This window comes from Delphinapterus leucas, chromosome 9, assembly GCF_059928025.1.
Source record: "Delphinapterus leucas isolate spDelLeu-1000000601 "Yukka" chromosome 9, BTC_Dleu_Yukka2, whole genome shotgun sequence".
In the NCBI taxonomy this organism is placed as follows: domain Eukaryota; kingdom Metazoa; phylum Chordata; class Mammalia; order Artiodactyla; family Monodontidae; genus Delphinapterus; species Delphinapterus leucas.
In genome coordinates, this window is record NC_143137.1 from 91,946,792 (window position 1) to 91,965,565 (window position 18,774).

Here is an 18,774-nt window from a genome sequence, read left to right on the forward strand (position 1 = left end):
AATAAAATCCCACATATTAGCTTGCTCACTTGCGTGTGTGTGTGTAAAAGTTTATTGCTTGTTTCAGCCAGAACAAAGCCATTAATAAAAGGGGTCACCAATGAAGTAAAAAGTACCACCTTTGAGGAAAAAAACTGAATACAGAGATATCAAAGTTTAGGCTTAGAATGTCTTTTGCCTTTAACTGCCTAATCATGGGGTTTACTCTGTTTCCCACCATACAGCAGAACTAGATACTTTGGTAATCTTCTTGGACCACACCACCCTGCCCCATCTAGCTCATCTCTCACATACCAGCCTATACTTCGTGTTCACTGGACCTGAGAAGTATTTCCTCTCTGCCTTCTGCTACTGCTCAGCCCAGGCCCCTATACCCCATCTCTAATGGGGGCTTCCACTGGAAACTTCCTGCCACGGGTCTCTCCGGCCAGTTCATCTGTCACCAGCCCCTATCCTCACCCCTGACAATCAAGGCTTTGGCTGCCTCCCCTCTGCCGCCCGCCCCCGTGTCCACAGGGTCAAGTCCAAACTGCCAGGTTCGACACATTAGGAGCTTCACATCCGCACCCTAGTTTCCTTGTCTAACCTCGTCTCCCCAACTTCCTCCTGCATGCCGGCCACACAGAGCTCATCACAGCTGGCTGAACGTGCATGCACTTTCATGACTTGGCCTCGGCACATATATTCCCTCCTTCCCAGAGACGTGCCCAGCCTCTCTGCCCAGACTCATCCTCCATAATAGCTCCTGAAGACTCCTAATGAAGCCATTCCTGACTAAACACCCACTCCTCTGTATTCCCAGAGCACTCTGCTACCACCTACATGATAGCAGCCATCATCCCTGAAAACTGAAAACATCTTAGAGCTTCAAAACGGGAATGAAACCCTTTCGAAGACAACATATTTCTTTGTTAAGCTTTACAAGACACCATCTAAGAAATAGTCTGGCTCACCATTTCAAGGTGGAATAAACAGTAGACTGTATATTAAAAACAAAAAATCCTAGACATGAAGGTCAGTTTAGTTATCCTCCAAATTTGCCATAATTAAGTATTAACATGAATACAACTATGCAGCTTATTAAATAACATTACTTACTATCTTGGTCGTAATCTGGTTTTGAATTTCTACTTTAAGTATAAAGAACAAGTTAACATTCTTAAAGTTTGACATCCTGACATAAACACCACTTTTGTTATTTTAATTATATTCCACACCTCAAATTCATTTCCTTTGGCTGCAGTTTTCAAGATTAGTGGAAAATATACGTATAATTTTGAGCATTCTGTGTTCTTTTCTCAAACACAGTAAAATAAGAACTTTGAAGAAAACACAGGAGGGAAGCTTCACAACATTGGATTTGGCAATGATTTCTTGGTGACACTAAGAGCACAGGAAACAAAACTGAAAATAGATTAACTGGACTACATCAAAAGTGAAAATTTCTACATATCAAAAGATACACTCAACAGAGTGAAAAAGTAACCTATGGAATGGGAGAAAATATATGTAATTCATATAACTAAAAAGGGATACACATAGATAAATATATATTCTTTTTTCCTTTATATAGAATACATAGATAAAGATAAAGGTAAATCACTTATAACTCTACAGACCTTTACCTAGCTAGCTAGCTAGCTAGCTATCCATCTATCCATCCTATCCACAGGTTGTTGAGTTGTATCTGTATCTATCTGATAAGGAGTTAATATCCAGGTATCTATCTGATATCCATATCTACACCTGATAAAGGGTTAATATCCAGAATATATAAAGAACTCCTCAACTCAACAGAAAAGCAAACAACTCGATTAGAAAATGGACAAAGGACTTGAATAGATATCTCTGTAGATACACAAATGGCCAATGAGCATACGAAAAGACGCTTAACATCACTAATTATTAGGAAAATGCAAATCAAACTACAGTAAGATATCACCTCACACCATCAGGATAGCTACTATCAAAAAACAAAAAGGAAAATAAGTGTTAGTGGAGAAAAGTTCCAGAAACACGTTGTCCAACAATGTGAATATCCTTAATGATACTGAACTGTATACTTCAAAATGGTTAAGATGGTACATTTTATGTTATGTACGTTTTACCACAACTAAAAATTTTTAAATTAAAAATTAACTAAAAGTTTAAAAAAGAACTTCAGAATAACCTAACACTATGGTTTTCCTGTAATGTGAAAGCCCAATTTATATGAAATGCAGCATTTCGTAAAGTGATAGAAAAATAAATTGTTATATTACATGGTTGAAAACACTTGAGTATTGTTGTTCACAAAAATGGAAATCACCTGAGCATCTGAGTAAACAAGAGGTATATGTACATAAAGGAAATGCCTGCCCTGAGAACGCTTAATTAACAGTTACAAAACCTAAGGGGAAGAAGAGATAGAGGAAGAAAAGGAAGAATAAAGATTATCTGGCCACCAAGTGGTGCCCCAATACCAACAAGGTCAGCAGTAACCCCCATTTTTCATATGAGGAAACTGAAGAATACAAGGGTTGAGTGCTATGCCCAAGGTCACGCAGCAAGTATTAAGCACAGCTGAGATATGAACTTGAGGTACCACCCTTAGAAGGCACCAGGGCTGGAAGGCAAAATGACCAAAAGAGCCCAGAGTCTGAGGACTAGAATCTGAACCCATTTCTCCCATGAAACAGCTACAACCTCAGATGGTCAGGTTCCTTTTTGGGTCTCAGTTTCCTCAACGTTCATGTATCTTTTCCTTCCATTTCTTTCTTGAGTGTGGTCAACTCTTATTCCTTCATTTCCTAGTTTTTTGATTCATTTCTGTTCTGAGATTTTAAATTCCTGGTTTAAGATAGTTTTTCACATCTGCAAAGGCTTGTTTAAAGATATTCAACTCATGATGGAGTGTTATGTCGGTGTTCTCTTGGAAAATTTTTGCTTCTCACTTTGTTTTTTTCCTATAGTAGTTTTATACAGATGCTACCTGCTGTTTCAGATCATTTTAAAATGTCTTAGATTTTCCTGGACAGCACCAACAGGTGCTCCCATGGAGAGGTGAGGTATTTGGGTGTTTTACTAGGTTTCTTAGTTACACTGGTAAATGAAGGACGTTTTCTTTAATAAGTGGCATCTTTTTTGGTGATAGGGAGAGAAGAATAGGTAAATCTCTTGACTCTATGATATTGTTTGTTTCTGGGCACCCTGAATTTCCCTGCTTTTTCCTTTTCCCTTCACCACCAGGCCTCCAGGGGATGCCTCCCCCTTCTCTCGAGAAGCAGTCCCACCCCAATGCTGTACGGCCAGTGTTTCATGCATTTTCAAACGCCTTTCTTTAAATTTTCTGCTTTTCCAGTAAGCGGCCTGAGGTGACCTCTAAAAATGGTTCGCTATCCACTTGACCCAGAAAAATGCCACAAAACCATGCAAGAGGTTCAAATCTTCGTGTTCACTTTAAGAACACTCGTGAAACTGCCCAGACCATTAAGGGTATGCATATCCAAAAGCCACCAAGTATCTGAAGGATGTTACTTTACAGAAGCAATGTGTGCCAATCTGTCCTTACAATGGTGGAGTTGGTAGGTGTGCCCAGGCCAAACAGTGGGGCTGGATGCAGGGTCAGTGGCCCAAAAAAAATGCTGTATTCTTACTGCACATACTCAAAACTGCAGAGAGTCATACTGAACTTAACGGCTTAGATGTAGATTCTCTGGTCACTGAGCACAGCCAGGTGAACAAATTCCCCGCAGTGTGGCACAGGACTTCCAGAGCTCAAGGTCGGATCAACCCATACATGAGCTCTCCCTGCCACACTGAGATGATCCTTACTGAAAAAGAACAGATTGTTCCTAAACCAGAAGAGGAGGTGGCACAGACGAAAAAGATATCCCAGAAAAAACTGAAGAAACAAAAACCTACGGCCTGGGAATAAATGCCACAAAAAAATAAATGCAAATAAAAGTTAAAAAAAAAAAAGATTTCCAGCACAGTCACTGCTCAGATCCACCCGTCTCAGACCTGTTCTCACAACCTCCCCACTCAGGATGGGGCATGATTTATGATTTCCCTCTATTTTCTGCCACCGCTGGGGCTCAGCTACTCTCCCCTCATTCCCATCCATCTGACCCTCAGCTCCAGTCAATCCAGAGCTTAGAGTACTCCCTGTTTCCTAACTATGCTGGAGACAGGGGTTATGCGTGCTTTTGTTTGCTTTCCTTCTGGATCCGTTTAGCATCTGAAGGATGTGGGGAAAGATTTAGATGTAGGTGGCTGCCAACATTTTCCTTATCTCTGAAATGAAATTCCTGGACAGGGCTCTGACAGTGCAGGATTCTGAACCAGTGATTCTGAGAACATGGGCTTCTCAGTTAAGTAGAACTTTCCAAAAATAAAAATGGTGCTGGTCTGAAATGCTTTCAATGCTTCATTAAAAATTCACAACTATTATATCCTATCTATAAGCAAATTCAGTAACACCTTACCAGGGGCTTTGAAGAGAGTTATCAGGGATCCTTAGTAGTGAAAATGTTAGGAACCACACTCTACATCCAAAATACAAATGCATGATGGCATGGTATGTAAGATATTCTCTAGAAGAATATGTATAAGTCCCCCTTTCCCCGCCAAAAGCAAAAAAGATAATAACTATAACATCAATCCAAATGGCATAGATTATATTAAATATCACATTGGTGTGGATTTCCAAAAGGTTATCATAAATACTTTTATATTCCTCTGAGTCAAAGGAAATACTAAAAGGAAAAAAGTAATTACTGTTATTAGTCCATCTATAAAACTAATAAACTAATTAATCAGTGTTATGCTTAAACTTATTTTTTATGCATAGCCTTGAGAAATTTTTTTAAAGCCCTCCTTTATATATTACTTTTTTCTCCTTAAATTCAATCGTTAATACAACTTAGCTCCCCAACAGCTTTTAAAGTAGTTACTTCCCTTTTTATTTTGTGAAATAAATGAGCATTTCAATGATTCAGAAACTATACCAATGAGCACGTCATATTCATTAAAAGAAAAAAGAATAAGTATTGCAGGCCCGACAGTGGCTATTTTCAAAAATAGGTTTTTAAATGTCAAGATTGGTTTGTAAAACTTTGCATCAATTTCGCCACTGCCAACATGCTTCAGGTTAAAATACTGTTCAAATTGAGGAAAAAACTTTGTGTTCCTTTTCCTGTTTATTTTTCAAGCCAATCCATTTAATAGTTTTAAAGATGACCGGCATGTCCTTCCCCAAGGTTTAATCACCTATGGCCCTACTTTACCACGCCAAGTTCCGGGGAATGCTGCATTTAGCAAGGCATGACCAGCGCAAGATGCTGGCTTACCTAGAAATTCCCAGGTTCCTGAATCCCCACCTTACCTCAGACTCATCTGTAGATTCTTCAAGAGACCCGTTTTCCTACAAAGCAGAGAGCGGGGAAAACGGTCAGAACACATGACAAAAGGAGAAAAAATATTTTCAAGGAACAAGAGTCATCATGTCCCCACCACCAATACCCATGTGCCCTTTTTTGGAGGTAATTTACAACTCCAGTTTAAAGAACTCCACATGGTCCGACTCTCGCAGGCCTCCTACAACACCTTCTTCATACCCCGCAGGGTACCCTGAGATGGTCGCTCTGGGGCCACATGGATCCACCGCTCCCAGTGACCTCCCTTGACTGGCCAGCAGGTTAACATATGACCCCAGGAATTCCCCATGGGAGGACCCAGAAGGCTTTTGCTTCGCTAAAGATGGAAATCAGTCTGGCAAAGCAGCCTTACTGATCTCAGAAGAGGCAACTGTCATCTCAAATTATCTATAAGCCAACTTTTATATGGCAAAGCTCTTGTGCTATTAATTACTATGCTATGAATCTGGCTGAGTCAAAATGATTGTCTTGCTTAACAGCTTTTACAACAGAATTCCCCTAGCGTGGTACCTATCAGACGCTGTGCAAACAAGCTGTATAATTTACATCCACTCTTTAAACCATTAACTGGAAGACAAATTCTGCCATTTAACACAGTTTCCCTCTTGCTAGACAATGAATCTTGCTGCTCTGGAGAAAACAAAGCAAAAAGGGAAAAAAAAATGGACTTGATTCCGCTAATCTCTCACCTGTCCACTCAAAGGGAATCTGCTGACGCCACGCATCCACAAAGAGGTCAGCAAAACGAAGATTTACTTAACGTGCTTATAGATATCAATAGCAATAAAAGGTTACAACTAATATGCTGACATGGAACGTAAGCATTTCGCAACCAACCACGAGATTAAAGGAAAAACAGAACCAAAAAAATGGGGCAAGGACATTTTAGATACATCAAGACAAAAACAATAGACATTTTAAAGAAAGTTGGATGCATATATTACTCAGTGCAAACTGGACTGCGGGATAAACACAAATCGGGCATTTGAAAATATTTTAATTTCATTCATTGAAAATCAGTAAGAACCTAGCAGGTGGCAGGCTGCCTCCAGAAGAGCCTAGTGGACAATACAGTCCCTGCTCTCAAAGTTCACCTGTGAAACAGGGATGAATGTTAGGTGTACTGAAGAATTTGACTGCAGTTCTATCATTAACCATGATGAATAACAGAATCTCCTCTGTATCCCAGGGCAGCCTGTTTTGGTTTCATGGTAATCTAAATATTAGAAAGTCCTTATTAATTTGGAGCTACAATCTCTCCACAGTAATTTTTGTTCTTCGCCCTAATATGACACGTAAAACATCCACTTCTTCTACTGCTTGCTAGTTCTCCAGACACTTAATGAAACATATCAGGCTGACCCTTCTAAATTGTTTCTCCCTCCGCTAACCATCCCCAGTTACTGGTTTTACGGCATCTGCCATCCTGATCCTTCTGTTTTTTTCTGTTGTTTTGTTTTGTTTATTGCTTTACAATGGTGTGTTAGTTTCTGCTTTATAACAAACTGAATCAGTTATACATATACATATGTCCCCATATCTCTTCCCTCTTGCGTCTCCCTCCCTCCCACCCTCCCTATCCCACCCCTCCAGGCAGTCACAAAGCACCGAGCTGATCTCCCTGTGCTATGCGGCTGCTTCCCACTAGCTATCTATTTTACGTTTGGTAGTGTATATATGCCCATGCCACTCTCTCACTTTGTCACAGCTTACCCTTCCCCCTCCCCATATCCTCAAGTCCATTCTCTGGTAGGTCTGTGTCTTTATTCCTGTCTTACCCCTAGGTTCTTCATGACATTTTTTTTTCTTAAATTCCATATATATGTGTTAGCATACGGTATTTGTCTTTCTCTTTCTGACTTACTTCACTCTGTATGACAGACTCTAGGTCTATCCACCTCATTGCAAATAGCTCAATTTCGTTTCTTTTTATGGCTGAGTAATATTCCATTGTATATATGTGCCACATCTTCTTTATCCATTCATCCGATGATGGACACTTAGGTTGTTTCCATCTCCGGGCTATTGTAAATAGAGTTGTAATGAACATTTTGGTACATGACTCTTTTTGAATTATGATTTTCTCAGGGTATATGCCCAGTAGTGGGATTGCTGGGTCATATGGTAGTTCTATTTGTAGTTTTGTAAGGAACCTCCATACTGTTCTCCATAGTGGCTGAACCAATTCACATTCCCACCAGCAGTGCAAGAGGGTTCCCTTTTCTCCACACCCTCTCCAGCATTTATTGTTTCTAGATTTTTTGATGATGGCCATTCTGACTGGTGTGAGATGATATTTCATTGTAGTTTTGATTTGCATTTCTCTAATGATTAATGATGTTGAGCATCCTTTCGTGTTTGTTGGCAATCTGTATATCTTCTTTGGAGAAATGTCTATTTAGGTCTTCTGCCCATTTTTGGATTGGGCTGTTTGCTTTTTTGTTATTGAGCTGCATGAGCTGCTTGTAAATTTTGGAGATTAATCCTTTGTCAGTTCCTTCATTTGCAAATACTTTCTCCCATTCTGAGAGTTGTCTTTTGGTCTTGTTTATGGTTTCCTTTGCTGTGCAAAAGCTTTGAAGTTTCATTAGGTCCCATTTGTTTATTTTTGTTTTTATTTCCATTTCTTTAGGAGGTGGGTCAGAAAGGATCTTGCTGCGATTTATGTCATAGAGTGTTCTGCCTATGTTTTCCTCTAAGAGTTTGATAGTGTCCGGCCTTACATTTAGGTCTTTAATCCATTTTGAGCTTATTTTTGTGTATGGTGTTAGGGAGTGATCTAATCTCATACTTTTACATGTACCTGTCCAGTTTTCCCAGCACCACTTATTGAAGAGGCTGGTCACTATTCTGATGTCTTTACTCAACATCTATAATATGTTGCACCTGATGCTAAATGTTTTACATGTAGCATCTTGAAATTTCCTAATGCCCTCGGAGGTAAAATGCAGAGGCTCAGAGGTTGAACTTAAACGGCTTCTAACATCCCTGACAGTGCCTGCACATTAAGTTATTAGCATTAGCTAAACAAGTCTTTGACAACTGTGCCAATAAGCCACAGCGAGATTATTTCCCACCTCTAGAACTCTCAAAGAACACTTGACTACTCTTTTCAAAAAAACTACATTAAACCCAAGGAAAGTTTTTTTCCTAATTTGAGATCCATTCAAATATGCACATGGCGTATAAGGGCAAACGTCTCACTTACATGCGTCATTAAAACAAAAATGGGCCCCCAACCAGCAATTTCAATCCAAAACCAAAATCAAATTACCTTCTGTTCCCACCGGAAAGCATGCAGTGGTGGAATCGGATACCTCAAGGCATGCAAATCTCAGAAATCTGAGTCCTCCAAGAAAACCAGGCTCTCAGAGGAGCCTCCTGTGGCTACTGGTTTTCAAGAGAACCTTTATTCTCAGACTTACCCTCAGCGCCAGTCTGAACCTCCCAGACCTAGCTGTGGCCTCGAAAAAATGACCCTTCTTTCCACAGCGCTACCAAAGCCATGCTTGAGTGCCTTCAGGAATTGGCCTGGTCTGTTACTTCTTAGCTTCGTTTATTCATTAAGCCCCCCTCCTTAATGCTCCAGAGACAGAGGCAACAGGAAGACGTGAAGTGAATGTCCCCAGCAAGGGATCCCAGAATCAAGGCTGAACCTTGAGAAAGTCAATGATTTTCAAACATTTTTTTAACTTCACATTCTCTCTTTCAAAGACTCTACCTTCAAATCAGAAAAGTGTAAGTTACAAAATTGTGCTAGTTTCAAAAACAGAACTACCATACGACCCAGCAGTTCCACTACTGGGCATATACCCTGAGAAAACCATAATTCAAAAAGAGTCATGTACCACAATGTTCACTGCAGCTCTATTTACAATAGCCAGGACATGGAAGCAACCTAAGTGTCCATCGACAGATGAATGGATAAAGAAGATGTGGCACATATATACGATGGAATATTACTCAGCCATAAAAAGAAACGAAATTGAGTTATTTGTAGTGAGGTGGATGGACCTAGAGTCTGTCATACAGAGTGAAGTAAGTCAGAAAGAGAAAAACAAATACCGTATGCTAACACATATATATGGAATCTTAAAAAAATGGTTCTGAAGCACCTAGGGGCAGGACAGGAATAAAGACGCAGCTGTAGAGAATGGACTTGAGGACACGCGGAGGGAGAAGGGTAAGCTGGGACGAAGTGAGAGAGTGGCATGGACATACATACACTACCAAACGTAAAGTAGATAGCTAGTGGGAAGCAGCCGCATAGCACAGGGAGATCAGCTCCGTGCTTTGTGACCACGTAGAGGGGTGGGATAGGGAGGGTGGGAGGGAGACGCAAGAGGGAGGGGATATGGGGATATGTGTATACGTATAGCTGATTCACTGTTATACAGCAGAAGCTAACATACCACTGTAAAGCAATTATACTCCAATAAAGACGTTAAAAAAAATGTGCTAGTTTCTAAGATAAACAGGCCAGACACAAAAAGACAAGTACTGCAGGATTCCACTTAATATGAAACAGAAAGATGAGCAGAGGTTAGCTAGTGCGGGGGGCTAGGGGAATGAGAGTTACTGTTTAATGGTACAGTTCCAGTTTGTGATGATGAAAAGTTCCAGAGATGGATGGTGGTGATGGTTGCACAAACGTGAATGCACTTAATGCCACTGAATCGCAACACTTAAAAACGGTTCAGATGATAAATATTATGTGATGTGCGTTTTACCGTAGTAAGAAAAAAGTTGTGCTGCTGTTTGAAGGAAAATGAAGGACTGGAAACTACCCAGTGATACAAATGTACAGCTGGACAAATCCTGGGCAACAGGCTGAAAGCTAAACTGAACAATTGTTCCACTTTATCCTTTGCAAACCCACCCCTTAAACTTAATCATCTATCCAGACAGCTTTAACGAACCATCTCGGTGCCTTGACCTGGGACCTCCTGAACCTATTCATCAGCCAGCATCAGGATCATCTTCCCAGAACACACAGCACCCTGGTCATCCTCAAAGAACCCTCGGGGGTCAGGAGATTTCAGATTCCCCAGCAGGGTCGTCAAAGCCCAGCCCAGCGTGGCGCCCAGGGCACTTTTAGCCTCACTGCCCACTCTCGGCACAAACCCGCGGCCCTCCAGCCGCACTGGGTGGCTTCTCACTCAGAGATCCCATGATCACAGCGCTCTGCCATTGGTGGCAGAAGAGCAACTTGCAGTCTGGATGTGGCCAGCGGGTGTTTTGTTTGGCCTGTCTAGTGTTTTTAAGACCTTCCCATACAAATCTGTATTTCTGACTTCCTAAACTCAGACTATACCTGAAATCCATATTTCCATATAACAGCAGTTGAAGCTGAGCAGCTACGGCCCCAGAGACAGAATGCACCTCACCACCAACATCCCCAACTTCCCTACACCAGAAAATCCCCCTCATTTCCACTGCCACCCGGCGCCTTAAGCTTGGGATGCTTGCGCGGAGCCTCCTGGCGTGGTTCCTTCAGCTTAGAAGGCCCTTGGCCCAACTCTGCACTCACCCTAGCGGTCCTCAAACTCCCAGCATGCTCTACAGGGAAGCTCTCAGGGGGTACCTCTGGGAGGTGGTGGCAGTCAGGCTGAGGTTCTTCACTCTTGATTTAACAACAGAGCTTAGATTTTATGTCTTCAATTTTCATGTTGCCCATCTGAGGCTTTAAAAAAAAAGATTGAAACTCACTGGCTGTTTCTAGATCCTAAACTTTCTTCATGGCCCAACTTAGGTCTCACCTCATTCACAGAATTGTCTCCAGTCAGTCCAGGCCACACGGTTCAGACCTGGCCTCCAATGGCCTCTCTTCCTTCTATACCCGTCAGCTTGCACCTAATATTAATTGCCTGGTCCTAGGAGTTAATCCTTTTTAATTCGCTGTGGATGAACCCAAAGGCTTTTGCCTATCTCCAACTACCCTACCCAAAAGAACTGGGCAATACCCGTTTGCCAATGATGATGGTAAGAAACAAGCTGCTGTGGAGAGGGTGTGGAGAAAAGGGGACCCTCCTACACGCTGGGGGGAATGTAAATTGGTGCAGTCACTGTGGAGAACAGTATGGAGGTTCCTCCAAAAACTAAAAGTAGAGTTGCGCTATGATCAAGCAATCCCACTCCTGGACATATATCCAGAAAAGATGAAAACTATAATCTGAAAAGATACATGCACCCCAATGTTCATAGCAGCACCATTTACAACAGCCAATGTCCATCAACAGATGAATGGATAAAGAAGATGTGGTACATATATACAGTGGAATATTACTCAGCCATAAAAAGAATGAAAAGCCATTTGCAGCAACAGGGATGGACCTAGAGATTGTCACACTAAGCAAAGTAAGTCAGACGAATATCATACGATATCACTTGTACGTAGAATCTTAAAAAATGATACAAATGAACTTACCTAGGAAACAGAAACAGACTCACAGACGTAGAAAATAGACTTGCGGTTGCCAAGGGAGTAGGGGGTAGGGATTGACTGGGAGTTTGGGGTTAGCAGTTGCAAACTATTATATAGAGAATGGATAAACAAGGTCCTACTGTATAGCACAGGAAACTACATTCAGTATCCTATAATAAACCATAATGGAAAAGAATATGAAAAAGAATGTATATATATGTATAACTGAATCACTTTGCTGTAAAGCAGAAATTAACACAACATTGTAAATCAACTATCCTTCAGTAGAATAAATTTTAAAAAAGAAAGTAGCTGCTGATCCAAAGCGTAACATTGTACCTCCTCTGTATATTCCTTTTCCATTTATGAGCAATACCAAGTGCATTTTCTCCAGGCAAATGCTTGAATTATTAGCTCGTGGCTACAGGACAGTTACAGAAGGGGAACCGAAGGGTGGCAGCACAAAGATAGAGCAATCCAAGCACAACGTTAACAACCTGGCAGCAGCCCCAGGAAGGAGCTAGTTGGGCTCTCAGAAGACCCCTCTAATAAGGGCTTTCAACCCACCCCGACCCCTAATCCTACAATCAGGGCCCTGTGACAGCAGCCCGGGAGAAGACTCAGCACAGCCAGCCTCAGAGGCCAGGAGGGGTTAAGAAGATGGTCAACCCAGGAGGAGAAAGAGAAACCGGGACCTCCCAGGTTGCGAAGTCCTCACAGTTTGGAGGGAATACACACTGTTTGTAGAGGGCAACGAAGAGAATCTGGGGGAGAAATGGGAGGCTGGAGCCTGAGGAAAGCCAGCTACAAACTTTGCAGGATGAAGAAAGAGCAGAGACCAGGCCCCAGGAAAGCAGAAGAGGCTGGAGACGGACGTGAAACACACAACACTTACTACCACCTTCTTTTCCTTCCCAACAACTGTGTGCCACAGCTGAGCCTGTTGGAGGAGTGTTTCCAACGTTTCACAAAGGCACAGCACGGCAAAGAAGAAATATTTTGTGTGAGATGTATTTGATATCCCTGTGCACAGAGCCTCCATTACAGAAAGCTTTTGGGTCCCCAAGGACTAGACTGGTTGAGTAGGAAAGATGAAAGGGTACCCAGGGAGCTGGCAGAAGCCGGGAGACTCAGGTTACCAAACTTTTCAACCAATTAGGCTCAACTACTATACTTATCCTGCAAATGAAGAAAAGCCTTGAGGTCTGCCCCAGCCCCAAATCTGACTTTGCATCATAACCATCTAAACGCAGTAGGGAGAACTGGCTAATATTTGCTAATCCACTCCATCATTTTTTTTCCTTTCCATTATGGTTTATTACAAGATATTGAATATAGTTCCCTGTGCTATACAGCAGGACCTTGCTGTTTATCCATTCTATATATAATAGTTTGCACCTGCTAATCCCAAACTCCCAATCCAACCCTCCCTCACCCTCCTCCCCCTTGGCAACCACAAGCCTGTTCTCTGAGTCTGTTTCTGTTTCATAGACGAGTTCATTTGCGTCACATTTTAGATTCCACATATAAGTGATATCATATGGTGTTTGTTTTTCTCTTTCTGACTTCTTAGTATCCACTCCATCTTCAGTAGGTTTAAATAAGAGCCCAGAATCACAAGGATTTGGTTAAAAAAACAACAAAAACCCAAACCAACAAACAAGAAAGGGGAAAAAAACCCACTAAGGAGGACAAAGTTTCTAGAAGAAACAAAGGCAACTGTGACTGAGCAGCCATGAATGGGAAGCTGCATGAAACACAAAAGCCCCTGATCTGATGAATGCTCCCTCCCCAAGGTGGTAATGCGGGAGCCCAGGAGGCTACCAGTAATCAGCTAATGACATCAGCCTCCAGCCAACCAGCCCAGAGGAAGATGGGAGAAGAAACTCACAAGGTAATAAGCACACCCAGCTGAGCTGATTTGTGACTATACTTGTTAGATGACGGTAAAGAGTGGGCGCTCTAAAGATTTCTCTGATCCTGTGCTTTTGCAACTTCTTGTTTGGGGCTCTGTTTTTCCTTTAGTTATTTATTAGTAAAGTTGCTTTTAAATGACCTATCTTGGCCAAACTATATGAAAAGAGAATTGTGCACACCTAAGCCAAACCCAAGTTTGGGTTATAAATCATTGTCCTATTTACAAACCAACCACTTCAACCTAGCACTTTAACATACTTTATCTCAGTTCATACTCACAAGAGTCCCGGAGAGTAAAATCCCCAAGCTACAGGCAAGAAAACTGCGACACTCAAATATTTGTCAACTTGGTTTTTATTTTATACACGGGGCACAATCACATGAGGGTATAACTACTCATGAATGTACTATCTGATAATCCTTAAATGCTCTACAATACAGATAGAATGTTCCTCACTTCTAAAATGCAGTGGGAAATTCAAAGCAGAAACTCTCCCATCTGGTCAAAGAATAGATGGTCTGAGTGACCAAATATTTTAATGGACCAGGTTCTCTGCTGGTTGGTACAAAAGACGAAAGGGTACCCAGGGAGCTGGCAGAGTAAGCAATGTAGGAAATGTAATCTACAATTCATGAGAATTAATAACTTTCAAAAGTTTCAAGTAAGATAAAACAATTTAACACAAATTCTACTAAACCTAAATTAACAATTTGACGTTTTCAATTCAGAAGGCTATTCTCCCCCTAATAAATCCATTTAAACATTTTATTAAGTACCTAGTATCTGGAAAGCAGTAGCCCTGTGAGAGATACAGACATGAGTAAGCTCTGTGCTGATTCTTGAGGACTCAGCAATCTGCAGGAGAGATAAGACAAACACACGAACAACCAGACTTCAGGCAGAACGCTGTTCAGAAGCAAGGCATGGACAAATAGTGTTGGGCATCTGGGATTACGAAGGTCAACTATAAGTCATTTTGGAGCTAGGAAAAACAGTTGGTTAGAAGATTTCCCGGCACAATGCAGGGTATTAGTGCTTTCTGTGAGCTATAATATATGTGTCACTCTTTTTACTAACTACCTTAACCATACTCAGCATAAACAAGGATTTCCCAATGACTTTAAAAAAAAAAAAAAGTTCATTCATATACAAAAAGTGATTTTTTTTTTCCTTTTTTTTGGTTGCATCTTGTGGCTTGCAGGATCTTAGTTCCCCGACCAGGGATAGAGCTCCTGCCCCCTACACTGGAAGCGAGGAGTCCTAACCACTGGACTGCCAGGGAATTCCCCAAAAAGCGATCTTTAGTTTGGGAGTCTGTGAACTGTGTTATAGTAACTCAGTTCAGATCTCACTCTTTTGGTTTTTCCTAAAATTACGGTGGGTGAAAGATCCATCACCAAAAATACAATGCTCAGAAAAGTTAAGAGGAGAGGTTGAGTTTTGTCTTGCACATCTTGGAGGACTGTTTCCATTTACAGTACATGGCGCTAAGGAAAAAAGCTTCCTTTACCCTCACCTGTTTGTCATAGTTAATTTTAACACACATCTTGATTCTTAAAGCATTCAGGAGACGTGAGGAGAATTATGTCAAGATCGTCTAAAAGGTTCAAAGCAGTAGAACAGAACAATTAGCAAATTTATTTAACACCACTTTTGGGCTCCTTTAGCCTTCCAAAAACTATGTAATAAAGGCCTCCTATCTTGGTCAGATTTCAATGGCTTCCTATGTGAAATGCAAAATACACAAATCAAGCAGACTGGGGAAAGTCTAACCATTTTTAATCTATAAAGGCCCAATAATACAGGTACAATTATCTGGCAGCTTTCTTTAAAAAAATAAACAGAACAACAATTTGTGGATGTTAGCTTCTTTCTGCTGTTGTCTTTTTGAGAACATTCTGAGAATGACACGGATACCACTGGGGGAATAAATGCCTGCTCTAACCATATACTGGCTGTTAAAGCATCACAGGTGAAATCATGACTTGAAGGAAATGTATTAAGGTGATAAGGGCTAATTCTACTTCACAAAGTAAAAAGTGATTTAGAATAGGTTCTTAAGTATTTTTGAAAAGGCAGAGTATGCCAGTGAAAAATTGTGAGCTTTGGAGACACGACTAGAGATGTTTTAGACACAAGCCTCGGCGAGTTACTTAAGTTGACAGAATTGCAATTTGTTTATCTGTAAAATTCAATCATCTAACATACTGAGAGCCAAGCACTTTTCCAGGTGTCAGGCATACAACGTGAACAAATCCTTGCCATCATGGAGCTTACAGTCTTATGGAGAGAATATGCAGAAATATACAGAATATACAAAAAAAAAAAAAGCTATTTAAGAACACAGTATGTCAGATGGTCATGAGCGTTAAGGAGAAAATTACACAAGAAGGAGGTTTCAAAGAATGGTCATGGAAGGTCTCATGCAAAAAGATAACATTTGGACAGACACAGGAAGGAAGTGACAGAAAGAGCCCTGTTAATATCTGCGGCCAAAGGGAGCGGCATGAGCCAAGGCCCTGAGGCAGGTCCATGCCTAGCTTGTTGAAGGAAGAGTAAGGAAGCCAGGAGAGCTGATGCACAGTGATAGAAGGGGACGAGAATAGTGGAAAATGAGGTCTGAGGACAAGGACAGAGAGCAATTGGGACAAGGTGCTATTGGGCAACTAGACCATTCTAAGGACTCTGGCTTTTTTTCAGAGCGCAATAGGAGACCACTGGAAGGTTTGGAACATAAGAGATGCCTGATCTGACTTATATATCAGAATAAAATTTACCAACAGAATTCTTTTGTGAGGACCAAATGCAATGTGAGAGGGTTCTTTAAACTGGAAAGTCCTGTAAAAATGCAAAGCATTCTTATTATATCATTAACTTTCTAAGTGTCTTTTTACATCAGACAGCTTTGCCAAACTCCTGCACAAAACAGCAGTAAATTCTAAGAACTCTCTCCGTTCCTACTACACTATATCTAAGAATGTAGGAGCTTGGTTTCTTGCTTTTAAATCAAACCACCAAAAAATTTTATTTCAACAAGAGAGATGAACAGTGTGAAAACCAATCTCACGACTGTCATCAAACTCAGCTGTGAGTCATGAAATTACATGAGCATTTCCCTTTGAACTGCTTGAAATGGAAAAGGAAGCTCCAGGGGTAGGCAGAAGACTCTTCTGTTAACACACTGACGGTCCGAATTTAATTTCTACCTCAGCAAATTTCTTATTTATTGGCATATATCAAATGTACACAGGGCAAAGTTTCACTATGTAAGTGAAGTACGTTGGAAATGGTAGGTACAAAGTAGATTATTAAACTAAAAAAATTTCTCTTATACTAAACAGCTCATCATCAAGTCACTGTTTAGAAGCAACTATGGAAACTGACCCCTTTGTTAATTTACAAGGAAAAACAATGCCAAGCTGAAATGACACTGGAAATGGAAATTTAAGGTATTTCCCCAAATTCGGGTCTTTGCTTTTTTTCTTTTTTTTTGGCTTTTTGATGTAACTTTGTCATTTCAACTAATGTCTGGCTACCACTACTGCCTATATGAAAATAACTCTATTGCCATCACTAACTTTTCCCTAAACTCCACTGTCACATTGCCAGGTGTCGACTGGACATTGCCATCTGATGTCTTACCAGCAACAAATAATCCCACATAACTTTTACCGAGCCCAACTTTTCCCAAGCACTTTAAATCTGTGTTAAACTCACTCCATCTTAAAATCACCCTTCGAGGGCAGTACTATTATTATCTCTGTCTCACAGTTAAAGTTAAATGACTAGCCCAAAGTCACATTTTAAGAATGAGAACCAGCAATGGAGCCTAAGACATTTTTGCTCCCGGACTGACAGATACACTTAACTACTGCCTGATGCAACACTGACTTAGATGTGTAACTAAATGAAACTGATCGAAACAAAACTCATCGGATGCAACAGTGACTCAGCTTTGTACCTAAATGAAATAGTCAATAGATCCGAAACAAAACTCATCCCGTCTACGCTCTCCTAGTCCACCTGCATATCACCTCTTACCGTCCTATTTCGAGAGGAACTTAAATTTCAGCCACCTGACCTCAAAACTCAAATCACGTGTGATGCCTCCCACGGGCAGCCAGACCCTTGGAGAGCCCGGCCTGCCTTCAAGCCAAAATTTCACGGGGCACAAGCCACAAGAGCAGCGCCAAAGGAAGGGCCGCCCCGCAAACGCCGGGGGTGTGTCGGGGCGCTGTCTCCGCGTGACGTCCAGTAGCCGACATCCCACCCGCCTCTCCGCTCCCCGAAACGGACTTTTGCCGTCTCCCCGCCCCACGTGGGCCTGCCTCGTCCCGCAGGAGCCCCGCACCTCCGCACGCTCCACTGCACGCCTCCGATCGCCTCACCCTCGCCTCCCCTTCTCCTGCCTAGCAGTTGCAGCCTTTACCTGCTCCTCCGCTTCCGCCATGACCGAGCAGGGGAGTCACATGACACACCCGGAAATGAGAGAAAACAAGAGCCTGGGGCCCGGCGCCTGCTGGGAAATGTAGTTTTAGCATCGTCTGAGTCGGGAAATGTATTCTAGGTGATGAACCTACCGGGCCTCGTTTCGGCTTCCAACTCCCCAAGCTCAATGGAATTGTGCTTTGGAGAATCCAAACATAACCATCGTTAATGCTATGATTTATTTTATTGTTGGTCTTATCGTTTCCGTGGTTACCATAGTATTTATTTATACTTAGTGTATATCATGTCCTGGATTTATAGCTTTGCATGAAATATCTCATTTAAGCCTCCCAGCAAACCTTACTGTTATTCCCATTTACAGAGGGGAGCACCTTGGCTCAGAGGTCACACAGTTAGTCAAGGACAGAACTAGGATTCGAATTCGGCTTTGTCTGATGCCAAAGACTCTGTGATTACCAAATCCAGCTTAGTCTAAAAGTGTTTTTTGCTTTTTTTTTAAAGTATATTAAGTAAATATAAAACAGTCTTTGAAATAGAGAACCAGAGGCAATTTATCCTCCTAAAAG

At 41.5% G+C, this 18,774-nt stretch overlaps 1 protein-coding gene across 2 annotated transcripts in view; it reads right to left on the reverse strand.

Annotated features, from left to right (window-relative positions):
• Positions 1 to 18,233, reverse strand: part of VPS41 (VPS41 subunit of HOPS complex) — a 203,150-nt gene extending 184,917 nt beyond the window's left edge. Inside the window, exons 1-2 of one of the 2 annotated variants that reach the window (XM_022593034.2) lie at positions 18,189 to 18,233; positions 5,366 to 5,404 (exon numbers count right to left, since the gene is read on the reverse strand). In XM_022593034.2, coding sequence (XP_022448742.1) covers positions 5,366 to 5,404; positions 18,189 to 18,209 — 60 coding nt within the window. In that variant the 5' untranslated portion in view covers positions 18,210 to 18,233. The remainder of the gene's footprint in view (positions 1 to 5,365; positions 5,405 to 18,188) is intronic. The other variant, XM_022593037.2, reaches the window with a different exon arrangement.
• Between the last annotated feature and the right edge of the window lie 541 nt (positions 18,234 to 18,774).